The sequence below is a fragment of the Carex rostrata genome, chromosome 6 (assembly GCF_964058835.1).
Source record: "Carex rostrata chromosome 6, lpCarRost1.2, whole genome shotgun sequence".
NCBI classification, from domain to species: domain Eukaryota; kingdom Viridiplantae; phylum Streptophyta; class Magnoliopsida; order Poales; family Cyperaceae; genus Carex; species Carex rostrata.
In genome coordinates this window covers 6,186,652-6,208,321 of record NC_135923.1, presented here as the reverse complement: position 1 = coordinate 6,208,321, position 21,670 = coordinate 6,186,652, and the positions used below count along the sequence as shown (strand labels likewise).

The window sequence follows — 21,670 nt, the reverse complement described above, 5'->3', positions numbered from 1 at the left end:
AAAATGTAAAGTTTGGTCTCCAAGCACATATTAATATGGAGAACAAGATGAACGGTTCGGATTGACGTTTTGAATTTTGAAATTTTAAATTTGGAACGTATGCATATCAGACCATATGCATACGAATGCACATTAGTCACTCTCATTATATTCATATCTATTTAATATCTTATATGTATTCATGGAAGATATGTTTAATATTTAATTTATATATATTTAATATCCGTATCCCAAAAGATAAAATAAATATGAATATAATTTTACCGCAATCCGATCCGTATTCAATCCGTCTGCATCCCTAACATATTAAGGCAAAATATCAAATGAATCGAACTTCAACGGCTTTATATTGGAAACTCCATTTTCTTCAAAAGGGAGTTAAATTTATAAATGGGCTCACTTGCGGCCCAATTCCGTCCTGACAAGACACTGTCCCTACATCTGGGCCAACATTTACATTTCAGCCAACACCTTCGATCACATAGTTGACCATTCCTCTTTATTTCTTGTCTTGGACGAAGAAGCAAAAGTTGGGGAATCACCTCTAAATAAATGTTAATCTTTCCACGTACCACCAAATTTTGTGACATTATAGACCACTGTATCAAGAGATGCACCTACGCTCAAGTTCAGATCCAGTGAAGTAACCCAATATTTGAGTTTTAAATCGGGACCGTTTGATTTGAATCCGTGATAATCTATCCGAAGTGGAGTGCACACATCCCGAGAGATGAATTTGAATCGCGAAGCAATCTCGAGCGACGAATTTGAATCAAACGGTCTCGATACAAAACCCAAAGATTGAGTTACTTTAGGGGATCCGGACTAATAACCTTTAGAGGGCGTTTGGTTCGCGCTATAGGTCATTCCAGGGAATATAATGTATGGGAATATCATTCCAGAGTATGTGTCATTATCATGTTTGGTTCGCACATGACTATTGCTTCAATATTCCCTGGAATGAGTCATTCTCATATTTGGTTCGCACATAGCCATTAAAATGGCTATCAATATATCTCTTCACTGTTTTTAAATTATAAACTAAATTTGTTTTTAAAAAAAACTTATTTAAATTAAATAACTAAATTTGCTTTAATCAGATAACCAAATAATAAAAATAATTCGTTTCAATCATATAACTAAATTTAATCAAATTTAATATTATAACCAATAATCAAATACTAATTAATAATTTACTCATTAGTATGTAATAATATATGGACAAATTATGTATTATTCGAACTTAAATCGTAAATCAGAAATCAAACTATTATTCATCATTTTGATCCTTTCACACACAAACACCATAGTTTTACACATTCACCCTCAAAACCTTCAAAATTATCCATCTCCCTCCAAATTTTACTGTTATGCATGTAAAGAGTGTTTAGTAGACCAGTGTGTCACACATAGCAGGGTTAATTTTATTATTTGCTCTTGGTGCTAGCATTCTTCTGAAGTCCCCTGAACATTTCCTGATCTTCTCCAAGCATGAATATACATCCAAACCACCCAAGTCTGCACAAATTGCATCCATCAATGATACAACAAAAGGGAGGTATGATTTTGGTCCTAATCATAGACAGTATCACATGGATCAATCAACATTTCCCACCTCAGCATGCATATTTCTTTATTTTCTTGTGCTTTCTCTTGAACCCATCTCAGCCAACTGTGTCAGGAGGGAAGAGTTTCCTTATCCCATAACTTGATTATTTCTCATTTCAATCCTCTCTCATGATTCATTAATTAATGTTGATTAATGTGAGGAACAACCTCTTTTTTAACTATCGCATCTCTACTGAATACTGATCAGTTGCATACTTGCATGTCATCACCTCTAGTAATCTTTTTTTTTGTTCTTGTATGTCCTTTTATGGACCTCGAAAATTTCAAACATCAATTTCAAGAATTAACTTAAAGAAAGAAAAACAACCACCTTACTCCAACTAGTTGGGGTACCCTAATTTACAAATGAAATCAACCTGACTTCTCCAACCTGTTGGATAACCGTATCAGTGTCTATAAAAATTTGACAACCATACAAGCAGAAACGTACCAGTACCATAAAGACTAGCAGTGCGTACCAGCATCCAAGATAATCTATCTTTCCTATGCTTCTGTGAGTACTTACCAACTAATAAAAAAAAATAAGGTTTGACTTAGAACTAAGTTGGAACTAGGCAAATTGTTTTTTTTTTTGGTTTGAAGCCCATAGGCATTTTATTATCTCAAGATAACCATGTTACAGCATCAGTTACAAAGGTAAGAATTACATATATATGAAACTAAAATATCTAAACTCCTACATTAATTGGAGCTGTTGTCCAGCTGCTTATTTTGGGAGTTCTCATTTTTAACCATATGCTGAAAGAAGCAATTTTCCAAACCGACGACTGGCTATGTTATTCAGAGAAAAAAAATGCTAGATGAATTAAAGCATCACAATTTGGGTTCCGATCAGTGCAGTGTTCTAATTTACTCAATTTCTGAACTAAAGCATGGGATAAACAAAGATTATCACTCATCCTGTTAACATAAATGGCCAGCAGTTGAATCGGTGTTCTAATCTTTTTCACTTTCTGAACGAATAAGAAAAGGGTAGTGCGGAGAGATAGATAGAGAGAGAACCTGTAATCGGAGACGGAGGCCAAAGAGAGAAGTCGAATCGTAAACAGAGGCCGAGGGGACAAGTCAGAGTGGGAGAATGTTCTCTCACGAAAATTATCAGAAAAGAAGAGAAAACAGTTTTAACCGAATAAAATAAGAAGCGCGTGCGCGGTTTGTCTGATTCCCGTCAATCGGGAATGAAAGAATTCCACCTCTTTTTTGGCTATCGCCATAGCCAGATCTGTGGTAATTAGAATAGTCAGAAATCACTAATTATCAGGTCTATTCCCTTTCTAATATTGCTAAACGTAGGAATCCTATTCCAGAGTATCTAGATAGCAGAGAATCATCCCTCAAAAACCTCAACCAAACGCCCCCTTAAAAAAAAAAAAAAAAAAGAGCTGCACCACAAATTTGCGATTTTCTTTTATTTTCATTAAAGAGGGCGACATATGACCTGAGACAAGATGGAAACGAAATATTTTGCTCTCTAGACACAGCGTCGGAAGCATAAAACATATTCTTATATTTAGATTCAACCGCACAGATGTTAAATAAAAAATTTAATGATATAAAATCTCTAACATATAATTAAGGGTTTGGAGGGTGCTGTTGCCACTCAAATATCTATTGGAGTGGATGGACCTTCAGATTAATACAGTGTTAGAAAAAGACCCAGACAAGGATGATGATGAAGATCTCTCCATAGACTGGAGTGATATGAAGTCTTACTATCGTTTATGCTTTATATCTCCTTTTGTGCCGAACAATTTACTGCTTTCATTAGATTCTTTTTGTGGTCTGTAAATTAGTTACGTTTTCTATTTTGTGTACGTATGTATGAACATATGTATTAAGTGCTTGTTAAAGGTTTTCATTTTGAATACCTTGACAGGTTCTCTGAAGTTTTCAATATGAAATCGATGGTCTTACCACTATTATTCAAAAAAAAAAAAAAAGTTTGAAGTCGGTTTCAAAAGATGAGAAGTCATTCATGTAGTTAAAACTTGAAAGCTCAAGGTAAACTCTCTTTTTGTTGGAAGTTGGAACAGACTTCTCCGACCCTACGTGGAGCCTTCCAAATATCACCTTCAATTTTTATTTTCATTTTGAAACACAAATCATTACGAATAAAAAAAAAAAAATCTAGGTGCCCTTTTCTATCATCCGAAAGTGCGGGAAACGGACTAATATTTATTTATTAAGTCTATTTTTAAAGAATTAGGTTAGAATTGGCCGGAGATCTAGTCTGATTTCGACGAAGAACTATAGATTCATTGGACTTTTTTTTTTAAATGAAAACACGTTTAGTCGAAATTGAGAATTAGAAATAATATATTCATGACGAAAGACTAGAAAGAGAAGAAGCTATTTTTTTTTTTTTTACAATAGAAAAGACTTTTAAACAAATCAAATCCTAATTAATTCTATCCAAATCATCCTAATCACCAACGGGCCCAACGGCTCAGAGAGTTCCAAACACCAAGTCTTAGACAGGACAGTTGAACCAATTAAACTGGTTCAACAACATATTAAGATTAGAAGTTTGCATTTGAACGGAGACTTTGAAAGCAGATAAAATTCAGCTATACATCATATGGATATTGGATAGTGTTCTTTAATTTTATATATTAAATGAAAGACTTAATCGTACGTTATGTGGGAATTAATTCAATTCAAATCCGCGATTAAAATCCGTAGTTTGTAGTGTAGTATGTTATCCGAATTGGTCGTGGCCACTCAACAGAAAAACAGGTGTCAAACAGTTAAAAAAGTTCATTTCATTTGCCAGAGACGATCAATAAATGTTAATATAGAGCAAGTAGTAGAATAAAATGGAACAACCATGATTTCTCATAATAATACACAATTTCTATTGCCTTATCTGTAATTCTTAACTTTAATTACAAAGTGGGCACCAACCCCGATTAAAAGTTCGTCTAAAGGCACCTATTATTCTTTTCAACTTAATTAACACCAGCTTAAGTAGAAAATCAAACCCTAAAAACAAAATTCCCCTCCCACAAAGGGAACCTCAAAAATACAAAAGGAAAATAAGCAAAGAAGCCAAATTTCGCTGTAAACCAACAAAATTCAACCCCCCTACAGATTCACAAATGTTCTAGCATATATCCACGTGTCCCTCCCTGCCACATGGCACTAGGCAGCCGATGGTGCGGTGACGTACTTGAAAATACCAGCCTCTTGGAGCGCTGCAGCGATCAAAGAGGGTGTCTTCTCCAAACCCACAGCAGGTTGGTTGGGCTTGTAGTCAAGAGATGTGGCCTTGTAAATATCCCACCATTTCTCTACAAGCATTTTGATGTCTTCCCTGTCCATGTTCTCTTCTTTTCCAGTGTACCTCCATGGCTTCGATCCCTGCATATATAATTCCAACAATTAGAGGGTTGTTTCTCCATAAATTGCTCTTAATTGAGGAAGTTCACACTTAATTTTCATGAATAACAATTGGAAAGATTTGAAATTGACGTACCGCAGCACAATAGTGTACCACCTTGACCTTCTCCAGCTCGACATTCTCAGGATGACGCCAGAGCATAGCCAGCACCAAGTTGTACAATAGAGGAATCGGCTTGTATATATCCCTGAAAAACATGTTCAGGAAATCCTGTACAAAATCCAAATTAAAATCGTGATTACAATCCGTACCCTGTTTCAAAATCAAAATTAGTAAAATTATTAAGCATGTTTGATTCTCTTCTGTTACCTGTTCAGCAAAAGGCGTAGGAGTAGTAATTGCAAGTTTCTCCAGCAGTCTCTTGGCAGTCTCCGTGCTCGGCTCATGGACAAACATGCCGGCATTGAAGTAAAGGGGCGGAGGTGGGCCCATCTTGTCAGCAGGCCATGTAACCTTGTCAGGGCACTGCTGGCAGTACCTGATCTTGTATTGCGGTGTGTGGCTCCATGTCTTCTCACAGAAGCAATCCATCACGGCATAGAAGTAGCCATTAGGCAGAGCAAACAAGTGGTCTATGTTCTCATAGACCTGGATATCTGCGTCGAGGTATATCATCTTCTCGTACTCGATGAACTGCGTTACAAGAGATTACACAAATGAATATGTAAGTTTAGTTTGTTTTGATTATTATGTTTTTCGTTATCTGAAATTAAGGAATACAAGATAAAAAAAAAAAAAAAGATTCCATCTTTAATTTTCAAATAAAATCAGACTTCTGTTTTTGGTTTCAAGTTATTAATAAGTGTTTTAATATATATATGAAACCAGATGTTTCTATCTGCTTGATTTAGAATGTCCTTTTTAAGAATTACTAGTTTTGTTGATGCATTATACAGTTTTTATTACCTTATCCTATAAAATATTTCTTCTTTTGATCAGTTAACTTTGCAATTTTCATTTTTCTGTTCTCGATTTTGTGGTCATGGACTGTTCTAAAACAAAAAAGAGGAAGGTAAGGAAAAACATAAAACACACCTCCCATATACGGAGCTTGGAGTAGTTGATCACATAATACGCCATGGCAAACTGGGTCTGGTGTTCAGGTGGGTAGATCGGCTCGATCTCTTTGATGATGCAACCCTGATTGATTAGCAATCGGCGGTGGTTCTCCGGCACATCTGGTAACATTGCAACCACCAGAGGATATGCGGATCCCACCTTCCTCAGCCCCTTCGCCAGTCCAACCACACCTTTCCAATAATCACCATCTCCTGCCAGAAAGGTAACATAAGCCTTCTTTGGAGGAGCCATGGATTTCGCCAGAGTCTTGATTGGCATTTCGCTCGCCATTTTTGAGAGGTGTTGAAGAGAAATTGGAAGTGAAAAGTGTTTTCGTTTTGTGAATATCGATCTCTGTTTGTGTTGTTTATTAACTTGTGAGTGTGTTTGCTTTCAGCTGGGTTTAGCTTAGCAGGGGATTGAGCGTCTTTAAATAGGCGGGGGAGTGGTTTAGGCCTGACGTCAGTTGTTATCCGATGTGTGACACGTGGGGGTTGGAACGATGGACGGTTGAGATGGGAGTAACGGGAAGGTTCGCGAGAGCAATTGTGGGAAATTTTAAATTTCGGTCTACGGGCAGTTTGGTCCTCGCGGGAAGATTCCGAGGGGAATATAACCGATCTGCGAATCACAACCGTTTGATTGGATAACGTGATTAAGGAATGACACGTGGCGAGAAACAATTGAAGATACCTTTGAAAGGAGACAAATCGAGCTACAAGCGGTGCATATTGGCCGTAAGCTCCCGTAGACAGAGTTTCATTAATTAAAGAATAAAGGAAATTGGCCGTGAGCTTAGCTGGCTCTTGATGTACCACGTGCCATCTAGTCCTCTGGTATCTTCGCGCAACTTCTTTTGATCTCTCGGGTTAACGGGCAATTTATTAATGAACTCTGTTTAGATAAAATTGTCGGTCATGCAAAATTTAAAATCCCGCCATATCAAATAATTTGCAATCTATTGGAGATTGGAGTTTAATCGTATCATGTATATATTAATTAGATTTAAATTTTTATCCACAAATGCAAAATTATATCCGTACAATCAATCCCACATATATAATCTTATACACAATATTTTTAACACATATATATTAATTATAGCTGATTATCCTGGGATTTTCATGTCTTTATATGCATGCACATTTAAATTATAATAACAACCAACTTGATATCAATACAAAAAATAATGTCTAGATGGGAATTTAGATTTTTTTTTTCTTTTCGAAGACGCTGTCTTAACGGAAACAAAAAAATATTGAAAAATCAATATTGAAAAAAATTCAAGTCGATGTTTTTTCTACGAGTTCTAAATGTCAATCAAGTGAAGTCGAAGTATCGTAAATTTTTACATGAGCGTAAAACAATAACATATATTAAATTTTTGTATATTTGAAATTCTGGTTTTAAAATTTAAACTATGAAAGATCTGAAAATGAAATATAATGGAGATTAAAAAAATAAGGAAACTTGAATTTCAATCAATATTGAAAAAAAATTCAAGTCGATGTTTTTTCTACGAGTTCTAAATGTCAATCAACTGAAGTCGAAGTATTGTAAATTTTTACATGAGCGTAAAACGATAACATATATTAAATTTCTGTATATTTGAAATTTCGGTTTTAAAATTTAAACTATGAAAGATCTGAAAACGAAATATATATAATGAAGATTAAAAAATAAGGAAACTTGAACCGCCAGTAAATGTTTTTTAAAAGTAAAAGATTTTAAACTATATGTGATACTGAATATTTTAAACGCATAAAAGATGTAATATATGTCATCTTTTTACTCTTATATAAAATATACGATATTTCGACTTTATTCAAATGACACCAAGAACTCATACAATAAATACATGGAAATACTGAGACGAAAAGCCAAAAACTATTATATGCATGTGAAAAAAAGTGCTATTTCACATCTAGACGTTTTTTTGTTTGTTGAATATTAAGTTTTGACTTATTAAAGATTTAAAGTGAATGCATAATAAAGATATGAAAAATCTTAGGATCATTTTCTATATTTAATATGTGTAATTTGCAATATTGTGGATAAGATTCTGCGGATTGATTGTGTGGATTTAATATTTGCATTTGTGGATAAAATTTTAAATTTAATTAATGTTTGCATGATAGATTAATCTCCGGTAGATCGCAAATTTCTAGGGGATAAGATCCTGTGAATTGATTGATGGATTTAGTATTTCCATTTGTGGATAAAAATTTAGATCTCATTAATATCCCTCAATTACAAATTCAACACATTTTAAATATCGATAATTTAGCCATAATTTTTAAGGATACTAATAACAATCCCCGCAGGTCTATCTCCGCAAAAAACCCCGCACAAACTGTCGAAAATATCATTGGGGGGGACCGCTCAATAATTATACTCTGCAGAAACTATTAGTATTTAACTTGAAGCATTAAAATATTTATCATGAATTTTCAAAGTATTAATCCCTCTGCAATGATCTCTATTTATGAAAGAATTAATCAATCCATCAGTTGTCCCCGCACAAAATTTCATTTTTTTTTTGAATCATTCCCGCACAACTGGGGACCATTAAATAAACAATTCCCTCATAAATACTTGTCATTTATCCCCGCACAAAATTTTCTTTTTTTCTGGATTGTCCCCGCACAACTGGAGACCATTAAATAAACAATCCCCTCACCCAATGATAAATACTCTCAGACATAATGATAAATACTTTATGTTACATGGATAAATACTTTACATTATATGGATAAATACTTTATGTTACATGGATAAATACTTCTCAGGCATAATTACAACTTTCAGTAAAACATCAATGATAAATACTCTCATACATAATGATAAATATTTTAGGTTACATGGATAAATACTTTATGTTACATATATAAATACTTCTCAGACATAATTACAATTTTAGTAAAACATCAATGATAAATACTCTAAGATATAATGATAAATATTTTATGTTATATGGATAAATACTTTATATTACATAGATAAATATTTCTCATACATAATTGTAATTTTCAATAAAATATCAATGACAAATACTCTCAGACATAATGATAAATACTCTATGTTACATGGATAAATACTTTATGTTATATAGATAAATACTTCTCACACATAATTGCAACTTACAGCAAAACATAAATGATAAATACTCTATGTTACATGGATAAATATTTTATGTTACATAAATAAATACTTCTCAGACATAATTGCAACTTACAGTAAAACATTAATGATAATAAATACTCTATGTTACATGGATAAATATTTTATGTTATATAGATAAATACTTCTTAGACATAATTGCAACTTACAGTAAAACATCAATGATAAATACTCTCCGGCATAATGATAAATACTTTATGTTACATGGATAAATATTTTATGTTACATATATAAATACTTCGTTATATAGATATTTTATGCTACACCAGTGCGGGTTGTTTTAACGATTCCTAGTTTTGGGTTCAATACCCGAAGAAAGGAGTTTGAAACAATAATTGTAAATAAAAGTAAAATAAAGGAATTGATTTGCTTTCAAGATTTAGAGATTTAGGGGTCTTTGGTCTACAATCCCTTGATAACTCTATTTATTCGGTATTTGTTTGAGTTCATGTGTGATTTGATGAGGTTTCTAACCTAATGTATTATTAAGAGTCACTTTCGTTAATTAATAACGTGTCTAAGTAATTCGAACTTCACGATTAAGTCCTTCATCCTAGCTACCTAGACCATACGCTCTTGTTAGTCTCTCATCTCCTCAAATATTGATACTTCACGATTAAGTCCATCATACCAATACTCGATTCGATTTGAGATGTCCTAATTAGGGTTTGGCTTCACGGTTAGGTCCTTCACCAAGTTCTTAACCTTAATTTCTGTAGTTCCGGCTTAGATTACAAATTGGTTAGATCCTAATCCAAACCTAGGGTATTTGCATTCATAATTTGGTACTTTCCTCTCATCCTAACTTCTTTGGATCCTTTGCATAACAAAGAGATACCAAAGCGGGACTACTTCGATTTCAAGTACTAAACTATGTAATTAACGAGTTTGGCTAGTATAACATCAGTGTCATTTCAACTTATATAACACCAACTCTAAAACCTATCGAATCGACTTCAAACGGTGAATCCAAACCATTCAAACCAATCTACTTCATTAGTTGTGCGTTTCCATGCAAAATTTATAACTTTTCGAATTTATTTAGTATTAAGTCAAACGGTCAAATATGTGAGTTTTTAAGTTAATTTTAATACATTCATTTTTTTCAATATTTTTACCGCTTGATTTGATACTAAAATAACTCGAAAATATAAAAAATTTGTATGTAAACGCATCACTCATAATGTAAATCGGTTTGAACGGTTTGGATTAATCGTTCAAAGTCGATTTGATAGGTTTTAGAGTTGGTGTTATATAGGCTAAAATAACACTGATGTTATATTAGCCAAACTCGTAATTAACACAAATGATAAATCACAGAAATTAACATCAAATCCCATAAAACAATCATAACAAAAACAAATAACCAAATAAGATGTAATTAAACAAGTTCATGCATTAACCTAGACCCCTAGAGAGAGATCTACTCCCTTTTAGAGAGATCCATTACAAAACGTTGGCAAAGTAAGAAGAAATGAAATAAAAAAATGATTACACCCTTTATTGAATCAAGAACCTCTATCTCGCCGAATCTTGCTCAGGAAACCCTTCTTCTCCTTGCTTGAAAGCTTTCCTTACTTCAGAATTTATCGCTAAGTATTGTGTGTGTGGAGGGAGAGAATGAGATAATGGATATGGATTTTGATCTTTGCGAAGAGATGCCTTAAATGGTGAATGAACCTCCCTTTTTATAGCCAAGGGCTATGCCCAATTAAGAGGCTAAGAAGTGGAGTTAGTGGGTACTATATTTGAATTGTTTTTCAGGATTGCATTGTCCATATTTGGATGTCAAAACACGTCTTTGGTGCGCCAAAAATAGAAGCCGTGTTGAAAATGTGTAATTTTGGCTATCTGCGAGTTTAGGCGGATGTCCCGACTCCAAGTTTCCTTTTTTCATTTTTCATGTTGTAGATCTTCTTACTAGCTTTCCAAAAAGTAGTCGTATGCCCAAAACGGAGCTACGAGTGCGGCCAGGCCACTCGCACTGTAGCAGAACACATAACTGGAGCCTGAACTTAAAATAGCCATAACTTAAAATATTTTATGTTATATAGATAAATACTTCTCAGACATAATTGCAACTTACAGTAAAACATCAATGATAAATACTCTCAGACATAATCTTACTCTACCAAGGGGCCCAGTGATGCTATAGCTCGTATAGAGATACGATGGATAATAGTACTTTTGGTAAACCATCACTACCTCAGTTAAGCTATGCATACCGAAGAGCTACCGTTATAATTACGTTTTATCGACAGCGTTAGATAACAATCACACATACACATCTCTTAGTAGGAAAGATGAATACCTCATACTTTAGAACTTAACATTGAATAAAAACATTAATGACACGTACACAATTCCATTTAATGTTTCATTCGGGGTCTGTCAAATACCATGTTCCTAGAACATGTATTTATGTGATTAAAATGACATCTCTTGTCAGTGGTCTGTAAAACTTGACCATCTTTTAATCCATATACTAACTTTGTTACGGTAAATTAGTGTTCCTGCTAATTATCTCGGTTAGAGACTTTTAAGAATATATATCAACTATATTATGAAGTTTCACAATTCCAGTTATTGACTATAGTCAGATAAATGAATGATCCATAAATGCAATAATACTCAAGGCAACAAAATGACAATTTATTAATCACTCAATTCATGAACAAAGCTTTATGATAATTTATCGTATTATTGACTTCTAGATTATTATAAATTAACATTATGTTCTTCATGAGAGAGAATTTGAATGTAACCATTGTCAAATTAATAGAAGCATAGTTTTAGACTTGAAATAATCATTATTTTAGACCAAATTATTGGAGAAGAAAGAAAAAAAATATTTGGTCAGACGAAAAAGAAAGAAATCGCATGAGACATAAAAACAAGACACGACAGAGAGTGATGCATTATTTGATCAATGATACGTCACGTGAGATATGTTGTGGATGAGCTTTTTTTAAGACAACTAAGTTAATTTTATAAATTGTAAATTAGTTATAAAATTAAAATCTTTATAAATAAATATTTTTAATCAATATATTTGTTGGCGTTCTCGCCAATCATAAAAAAAACGAGACACGACAAAGTTCTCTATTTTTTGCAACACCATTTTATTATATTTTTTTGCAATGATACAGCACGTGAGATTATGTCGTGGATGAGCTTTTTTTAAGACAACTGAGTTAATTTTATGAATTATAAATTAGTTATAAAATTAAAATCTTTATAAACAATTTTTTTATCAATATATTTGTTGGCGTTCTCGCCAATCATAAAAAAAATGAGACATGACAAAGTTCTCTATTTTTTGCAACACCATTTTATTAGATTTTTTCAATGATACGGCACGTGAGATATGTTGGGTTTCGGGGTAACCAAAACCGGTTTAGGCTTAAGCTGCGGAAAGACCGTAAAACAAAAATTTTATTTCTAACTCAAGCCGTGGATTAAAAGGATATGCCAGAAAGACCAGCGAGACGGTCCATCCCCAGTCTTTCATTGCAAGGACCTTTTAATCAAGGATTAAACGGGGTATGTCAGGAAACTTTCCAAGGCGGTCCACCTTCAATATTACTTTAACATCAAAACTCAATTTAATCCTTTTCCAGATCTACTCCATGATTGATTTCTAAAACTTTAATCTACTTACCAATTAAATAGATTAATATAACATATTTATACCTTGTCTCCAAATTCCAATTGGAATATAGCCGACTGAGAAGAACGAATCTGGGGAACTACTTGCCTCAGAGTATCAGACGTCTGATACCTCTATTGGTTATCCACCAGGACTAACCAGAGAGCGGTTTATTTCTTTTGCCAGAAATACCATAAACCGCGGGACTCTGCAAAAACACTATTCACCGAGAAAAGATGAAATAGTATTAGTCTCGAGCCGCTAGATGTCAAAGGTTATCACAAGCATGCGAGCCTTAAACACATGGGGTACCGAAAGAATACTATTCACTGATCTCGTGAACTCTAAACAACCGTAAATTGAGAAAGAGAGAAAATAGATTAACGAACTGATCGGACAATTCGATAACACGTGAAAGTAATTTTCTCTCTCACCCTCACTCTATTTATAGGAATTTTGAGAAGGTTCGGCCAATGACCAAAATACCCTCGAAGTTCCCAAAATTACCAAAATGCCATGGGTGTGGCAGTTTTGGAGGAGGTAGCAAAATTGGTATTTTGCACTTAGGCCCAAAAATCAAATCTAATTGTTTTGGGCTTTTCAATTTGGGCTTTGATTGTTAATGGACTTTAAATCTATAATTCAAATCCATAATTAATAATCCAAATCAAATATATATAATTGTCATGTACAATTATATTTCTCTCGGTTGTTGTTTCGATAAATTTTATACAACGTATCGTGTACGCTTATAAATTAACTGTTGTTTCTGCTTGTCATCTTATATGACATTTATAATTTAATTATATCACGTATAATTAATTATAACCATCTTATTATTAATCATAATCAATTTATAATTAATCAGCAAGATTCTCCGATTAGCTCCTATACGGTGTGACCCAATAGGATCTGTGTTATGTTGGTAAATAGAATTAAAATTGTTTTAACTTCTATAATCATAGGAGGCATCTGACATATGCACTATGACCATCCAATTACACAGATTATGATGTACTGTACAATATCACGATCTAGTAAGCTATTTACTTGTGTCAGTTCTTCTGTCTCATAACTATCAGATCAGTTTTAAGGTAGGTGTGTGTCATCCTTGCTAACTTAATATTTTCTTGATCTTGAGTAGATTATCAAATATGATTACTATTGTAATCATACCGCTAGCAGATAATCTTACTCTACCAAGGGGCCTAGTGATGCTATAACTCGTATAGAGATACGAGGGACAATAGTACTTTTGGTAAACCATCACTTCCTCAGCTAAGTTATGTATACGGAAGATCTACCATTATAATTGTTTTTTACGGACAGCGTTAGATAACACTCACACATATACATCTCTTAGTAGGAATGATGAATACCTCATACTGTAGAACTTAACACTGAATGAAAACATTAATGACATGAACACAGTTCTATTTAATGTTTCATTTGGGGTATGTCAAATACCATGTTCCTGAAACATGTATCTATATGATTAAAATGACATCTCTTGTCAAATGGTTTGTAAAACTTAACCATCTTTTAATCCACATATTAACCTTATTTCGGTTAATTAGTGTTCCTGCTAATTACCTCGGTTAGAGACTTTATAAGAATATATATCATCTATATTATGGAGTTTCACAATTCCAGTCATGAACTCGAAATGATCCATAAATACAATAATACTCAAGGCAACAAAATGATTAATCATTCAATTCATGAACAAAATATATGTGATAAAATTATCGTATTATTAACTTCTAGATTATTACAAACTAATAAGATATGTCGTGTATAAGCTTTTTTAAGACAACCGAGTTAATTTTATGAATTGTAAATTAGTTATAAAATTAAAATCTTCATAAATAATTTTTTTTTACCAATATATTTGTTGGCATTCTTGCCAATAATAAAAAAAACCGAGACACGGCAAAGTTCTCTATTTTTCTGCAACACCATTTTATTAGATTTTTTTTCAATGATACGGCACGTGAGATATATCGTGGATGAGTTTTTTTTAAGACAACTGAGTTAATTTTATGAATTGTAAATTAGTTATAAAATTAAAATCTTTATAAACAATTTTTTTATCAATATATTTGTTGGCGTTCTGGCCAATCATAAAAAAAGATACACGACAAAGTTCTCTATTTTTCTGTAGCACCATTTTATTAGATTTTTTTCAAGTGTCAGTGTCAGAATGTAAAACATGCATGGATCCTCCAATAAAGGTCGTATAATTGGAGAGGATCCGGACCCATGAAAAGGGACATGAATGGTATAGAAAGAAAAGGAATAAAATGTGACAAATATAAAGCAGGAGCCATAGGCCACTAAAAAGCACTGAACTCTCCAGCGACATTTGGAACTGCGTGAAAACCCCAATCTATCGGCGAAGTTTTCATTTTCAATATTTTTTTAATAAATAAATAGTTCAAAACAAATTACTATTTATTTATATATTATTTTAAAGTTTTATGGAATGTAGGAATTATAATATTATTTGTAATTTATTGATGAAAATTTGTTTTCTTTCTAGTGATATAGAAGAAATTTGTTATGTTTATACATACTATAATATAGGCAAATTTTTTTGAATTATATTAGTGTAATATATGGATCGTAATTTATACTGAACTTCCGAAATTGTCACTATAATATCTTGACAACTAATTAATTTGAAAGTTATCTTTTAAGTTTTAACATTCAATAATTTGAAGTTTCAATTTGCATAAATTAAAATGATCGCATAACCTTTAATACCTAGGCTATTAGTATGACCAACGACGTACATGTAATTTTTTTTTTTAAACATTTCCGAATTTATACATTGTCAAGTATATATGCCAAATATTTCACTATGAAAGAATCACTCTCAAAATTAAACAAATACATTTTTTTTTGTACAAAATCATAAAATATATGTATAGTAGTAGTACTATTTAGTAAATATAGCCATAACCGTACACAAAATACTAAGTTTATGGACGGAAGATGCCCATTCGTTTTTTGAGGTGAAAATATAAATAACATTGTTTTGACTTCGTACAATGCACGAGTTATATATATATATATATATATAGAGGTGGGCTACGGTGAGTTGCGAAGTAAAACACGTTTCTACTTCACGCCGTATTTTTATTTTAAAAGTCCAAATGACCGATCCGAACTGTTAGATGTTTAATCCATATTGAAATGTGCTTGGAGACCAAATTTTACATTTTTGGGAATTTTTTTACTATTTATTAAGCATTTTTGAAAATTGTTGTTTTGCTGTGAACAGTAAAAAACAATAAAATTTTCTGGACCATCAGATCAGCGACTTTCAAAATTGCTTAATAAATAGTAAAAAAATTCCAAAAAATGTAAAATTTGGTCTCCAAGCACATTTCAATATGGAGAACAAGATGAACGGTTCGGATCGATGTTTTGAACTTAAAAATCGCAAAATATGAGCGTGAAGTAAAATAGTCGCTTTACTTCGCAACTCACCGTAGCCCATCTCTCTCTCTCTCTCTCTCTATATATATAGAGAGAGAGAGATATATATATATATATATAGAGAGAGAGAGAGAGAGATGGGCTATGCTACTCCATGGAGTAAAATGAGTTGGTGCTCCACGCCGCCATATTTTTATTTTGAAAATCCAAACGACCGATCCGAACCGTTAGATGTGATCTCCATATTGAAATGTGCTTGGAGACCAAATTTTATATTTTTTGGAAATTTTTTACTATTTATTAAGCATTTTTTAAAATTGCTGATCCGATGGTCCAGAAAATTTTACTGTTTTTTTACTATTCACAGCAAAACAGAAATTTTGAAAAATGCTTCATAAATAGTAAAAAATTTCCAAAAAATGTAAAATTTGGTCTCCAAGCACATTTCCATATGGAGATCACATCTAACGGTTCGGATCGGTCGTTCCATTTTCAAAATAAAAATACGGCGTGGAGTACAAACGCGTTTTACTCCATGGAGTAGCGTAACCCATCCCTATATATATATATATATAAAGAGAGAGAGAGAGAGAGAGGGGAGGGATCGGATGACACCCTTTTTTGGTGACATCGAATAACATTGTGCATTTTCAAAGTTTTCAAAGTCCAAACAGTCGATCCAAACCGTTCAACTTGATGGATATGTTAAAATGTGCTTGCAGATCAAATTTTATATTTTTCTGAATTTTTTTACTATTTATTAAGTATTTAACAAAATCGCTATATTCAGACCGTTGAATATTTGTACCCATCTTAATAAATAGTAAAAAAATTCAGAAAAATATAAAATTTGATCTGCAAGCACATTTTAACATATCCATCAAGTTGAACGGTTTGGATCGACTGCTTGGACTTTGAAAATGCACGGTGTCATCCAATGTCACCAAAAAAGGGTGTCATCCGATCCCTCCCTCATATATATATATATATATATAGAGGTTGGCTAAGATCAAAGTGGTAGTTCCTGAGCTTTGGTGCTACCAATTTGTTTATCAATTTTGAAAGTTTAAAACGTCGATCCGAACCGTTCAAGTTGTTCTCCATATTAAATTGTAGTTGGAGACCAAATTTTACATTTTTATGAATTTTTTTACTATTTATTAAGCCACTTTGAAAATCGCTGATCCAACGGTGGGTTAACAAAACAGTAAAATCAGAAGCCACCGTTGGATCAGCTGTTTTCAAAGTGGCTTAATAAATAGTAAAAAAATTCAGAAAAATGTAAAATTTGGTCTGCAAGCACAATTTAATATGGAGAACAACTTGAACGGTTCAGATCGACGTTTTAAACTTTCAAAATTGAAAAACAAATTGGTAGCACCAAAGCTCAGGAACTACCACTTTGATCTTAGCCAACCTCTATATATATATATATATATATATATCCATTCTATTATTAAGCACGTTGGGTGTTTGATCCGCCAACAGCTACGATTTAAAGATGAAACTTCGGATTTGATCTCAGCCCTCCAATTACATAATTTGTCTTATTTTGATTAAATGCATCTGTTTTATGTATAGAAGTCTAAATTTAGTTAAAAACATACTCACTACATGTGCTGCCATACGATACGTTACAATTAAAATTGAACAAATTCTGAAATTTAGCGATATATTTATATGTTTCCTTATTTTTTTTGTTTCCATATATCTCTTCTTCAATTGAGAAGACTCAACCTTCTATTTTCTTATTTCTTTGTTTCCTTACTTCTTCTTCGTTTATATACGGATCACAATGGAAATCAATTTTTTTTTTATTTCCTTATTTCTCTTTCTTTGTTTCTATACATATTGGTGTGGCAATTTAGAATATATCAATGTGTGTGTGTGTATTCTAAATTGGAAACAAAGAAGAAGAAGAATAATATAAATTGAAAACAAAGAAGAATATAAATTGGAACGTGTGTGTGAATATATATTTCTCTTATAATATGTGTGTATATATATATATCATATACATACACACGATAACACTTTTTATTTATGTTTCTTGATATCATATTATATGTCGATATTGAATTGTTTGTATGATATTTGATATTAGATTCGAATCGAGCTATTATTTGATATCATTGGTACTTAAAAATACAGATATCACGATTAAAGTTAATTAAAAATACATAATCATATAAATTTTTTATTAACATGTGTCTTGATTTTTAGTAATTATTATTTTTTATTGATATATTTGTTTCTTATAATATGTCTTCATTGCAACGCATGGGTATGATACTAGTGTGTGTGTGTGTGTGTGTGTAGGCTATCATGCTTTGAAAATTAAAGTAACAGTTTTAATTTGTGTTCATATCTCTATTTTTAAAGTTTAAATAGTCAATTCGAACATCTCAACATGTTCTTCGTATTGAAATGTGCTTGGAGGCCAAATTTTACATTTTTTTGAAAAAATCTGAAAAATAGTAATTTTTTTTTCAAAAAATATAATATTTTGTTTCCAAACACATATTAGTATGGAAAACATGTTGAGCGCTTCAGATCGACCATTTGTACATTGAAAACGCAAAAACGACTTCTAAGCATATGCTCTCATTATCTCTCCTCCTTATTATGGAGCTTAATGTCTAGATCCTGCAAGGGTCCTGATTTACTGTTTTTTTCAGAATGATGCTCAGCCGTTGAATTTTCAGATCGCACATAGATGAATTTTCCAAATTATGAGCTTCAACACTTAAGTATGCACTGGTCGCGCCGCATATGATCCCAGTGCCCGTAGACCGCGCGCCGCACATGTGGAACGCGCCTCTGAACCACGCACGGCACCTGCGGACCGAGCCTGTGCACCGCGCACCCTTTTTCTTTTTTTCTGCTGAAGGCGGGATTCGAACCCAGTTGGGTTCTGTTGATGCCAAAATTCTTACCGCTACACTAGAGTTCACATGTGTTATCTTGTAGATAAATATAGTATTTAACTATTTTTCTCTACAAATTTGATTTAAATTATCTCTCCTCCTTATTAAGGAACTTAATGATTTCTACTACATAATTTGCTCCCACGGGCACGATTACTAGTATATATATATATATATAGTCATTTAAATTTGTGCACTATATGGAGCCAAAATAACAGCGTTAATATCTTTATCCTTGTTCGTGCTACTTTGATTTTAATAAATTCAAATCTTGCAAGAGGGGACTTCCTTTCTTGCATGAGAAGTGAAAACAATTAGTGTAATAAAAACCTTCAACAGGTGGATATTGGAAGCTCAACTTAATATTTTTCGAAAAATATTAGTACAGTATTTATAACTGAACCATAGTGCATGATTTGACAGCATTGATTCCACAAAAGGTTAACTTCATATTTTTCAAAAACAATGTAATATTTCAATAATAATAATAATAATAATAATAATAAAAAAAAAAACTAGTTGCAGCGACCTGACTACTGTGATAATAAATTAAAAATTGCACCTTAAATTTCTTTCTACTATCATCAGAATTATCTACAATAAGAGATAATACTGTAGATGTGTTATTTATCGTTTATACATGACTTATCAATTTTGTCAATTTTATAGTTTCTTCAATCAACCGTCAATTACTGATTAAACCAATCTCTGGAAATTTTGAAATAATTGATACAATTATACAAAGCCCAAGACGTCAAACAGACCTAAATAGTTTAAATAATAAATAATAGTATAGCTTTTAATTTGTAGTTAAGAAAAATATTGTCAAATATATTAAGTAGACCCTAAAAGATGTACGTCCTGTACTGTTTAAAGATAATCATATTGTAATATTATTATGATGACCAAAGCTAGAGGGTTTTGTGAGCACATCAAGAGGGTTTTGTGAACACAATTTCAAAAGTGTATCAGATTGATTTCAAACGACTAATTTAAACAATCGAAATCCATCTAATTCATGGGTGATGCGTGCACATGAATTTTTTTAGAAGTTTTCAATTTATTTGATACATGTTCAAGCGATAAAAAATAAATGATGAAAAATAAATACAGAAAATAACTTATAAAATAATTTATATAAAAGATTCAATTTTTAAAATCAATTTAATATAATTTTAAAATCAGTTTAATATATTTTTAGAGTTGTATTCATCAATTTTTTTTTTTTTATGAATTTTTATGAACCCATCACACTCTTAAATCTTAATATTATGTGAAAGAAAAACCGCTACTTTTCTAAGTAAGAGTAATTATTACGCATTTGGAGGGTCCTCCTCCATAAGTTTCTTCTCTGTAATTGGTCCGACATAACCTTTCTCTATTTTTATATGTTTATTTTTGGAAAAAGAGGTGGTCGACAGCCACATGTTTTTCAGTTTTCTGTAACAACTCCTTTCTTCTTCCATGGCCTTAAATTAGATCTTAAACGTCGCTTGGGATCTTATGTGGAATCAGTGAGAGCTCAAACTTGTGCACTCTGTGTGTTGTGGGTTGCATAATATTTACACAAGAGTTTAAATGTTAAATGTTAAATTGTTGAATTTAATTAATTTCACGAGTTATGTGTTTATACGTAAAATTTATATTTCTTTAAGTTATTTAATATAAAACCAAGCAGTAAAAAAAATAAGATTTATAGGCTAATTTTAGTACATTATTCATTTTTTATCTTTGACTTTACTCTAAATGTATTCGAAACTTTATAAATTTTACATACATCACTCGTGAAGTAATTGATTTCAACAATTTGAATTCGTCATTTAAAATTAACATGATAGATTTTTAATACAATAACACAACATATCAACATAAATTGTCTGCTTAAGTGATGTTTATACGTACGTCATTCCTATGGTGCAATTGGTTGTAAATATTTTGTTTTAATATAGTATTACACTATTGTCAATCTCGTGGGAAAAGTCTCGTCAATTCCACAGGAAATTGACCATTAATTAATTTGATGCATTAATAGTATTACAGTATATATTGCCAATCCCTCAGGGAAATGGCTTGTCAAGCCCATATCTCGCAGAACATCAATAAGGAAATATCGTAACCAAATCATATGATTTTTCAAAAGCTAAGTTTGAATAAGACATTTTTGTTGTCATTAATTTTAACTTTATACAATACCTCGTAAGCACCGAGGATATTATACATTATTAGTTTGTCCTTCGATAAGAGAATTCATAATGGAAGCACGCCTCTCAGTTGGTAATTTTGTAATCATTTTAATACTACAAGTGACTAGGTTCATGGGCCTCTGAGGAAATAAATCTGCTGTGATTTTGTGAAAATAGCAGGAATCTGCGATTTCAAATC

At 32.2% G+C, this 21,670-nt stretch overlaps 1 protein-coding gene and 1 long non-coding RNA gene across 2 annotated transcripts; both read right to left on the bottom strand.

Annotated features, from left to right (window-relative positions):
• Positions 1 to 1,174: 1,174 nt before the first annotated feature.
• On the bottom strand, positions 1,175 to 2,025 carry LOC144555913 (uncharacterized). The gene is made up of 2 exons (XR_013512156.1): positions 1,918 to 2,025; positions 1,175 to 1,640 (listed from the first exon to the last, which is right to left on the bottom strand). It is a non-coding gene; the product is annotated as an uncharacterized LOC144555913 (long non-coding RNA).
• Positions 2,026 to 4,460: 2,435 nt separating this feature from the next.
• Positions 4,461 to 6,492, bottom strand: LOC144555508 (galactinol synthase 2-like). Its single transcript, XM_078303880.1, has 4 exons — positions 6,065 to 6,492; positions 5,339 to 5,662; positions 5,105 to 5,239; positions 4,461 to 4,989 (listed from the first exon to the last, which is right to left on the bottom strand). Exons 1-4 carry the CDS (start codon positions 6,377 to 6,379, stop codon positions 4,771 to 4,773), a joined length of 993 nt encoding a protein of 330 aa, XP_078160006.1. The 5' UTR covers positions 6,380 to 6,492; the 3' UTR covers positions 4,461 to 4,770.
• Positions 6,493 to 21,670: the final 15,178 nt, after the last annotated feature.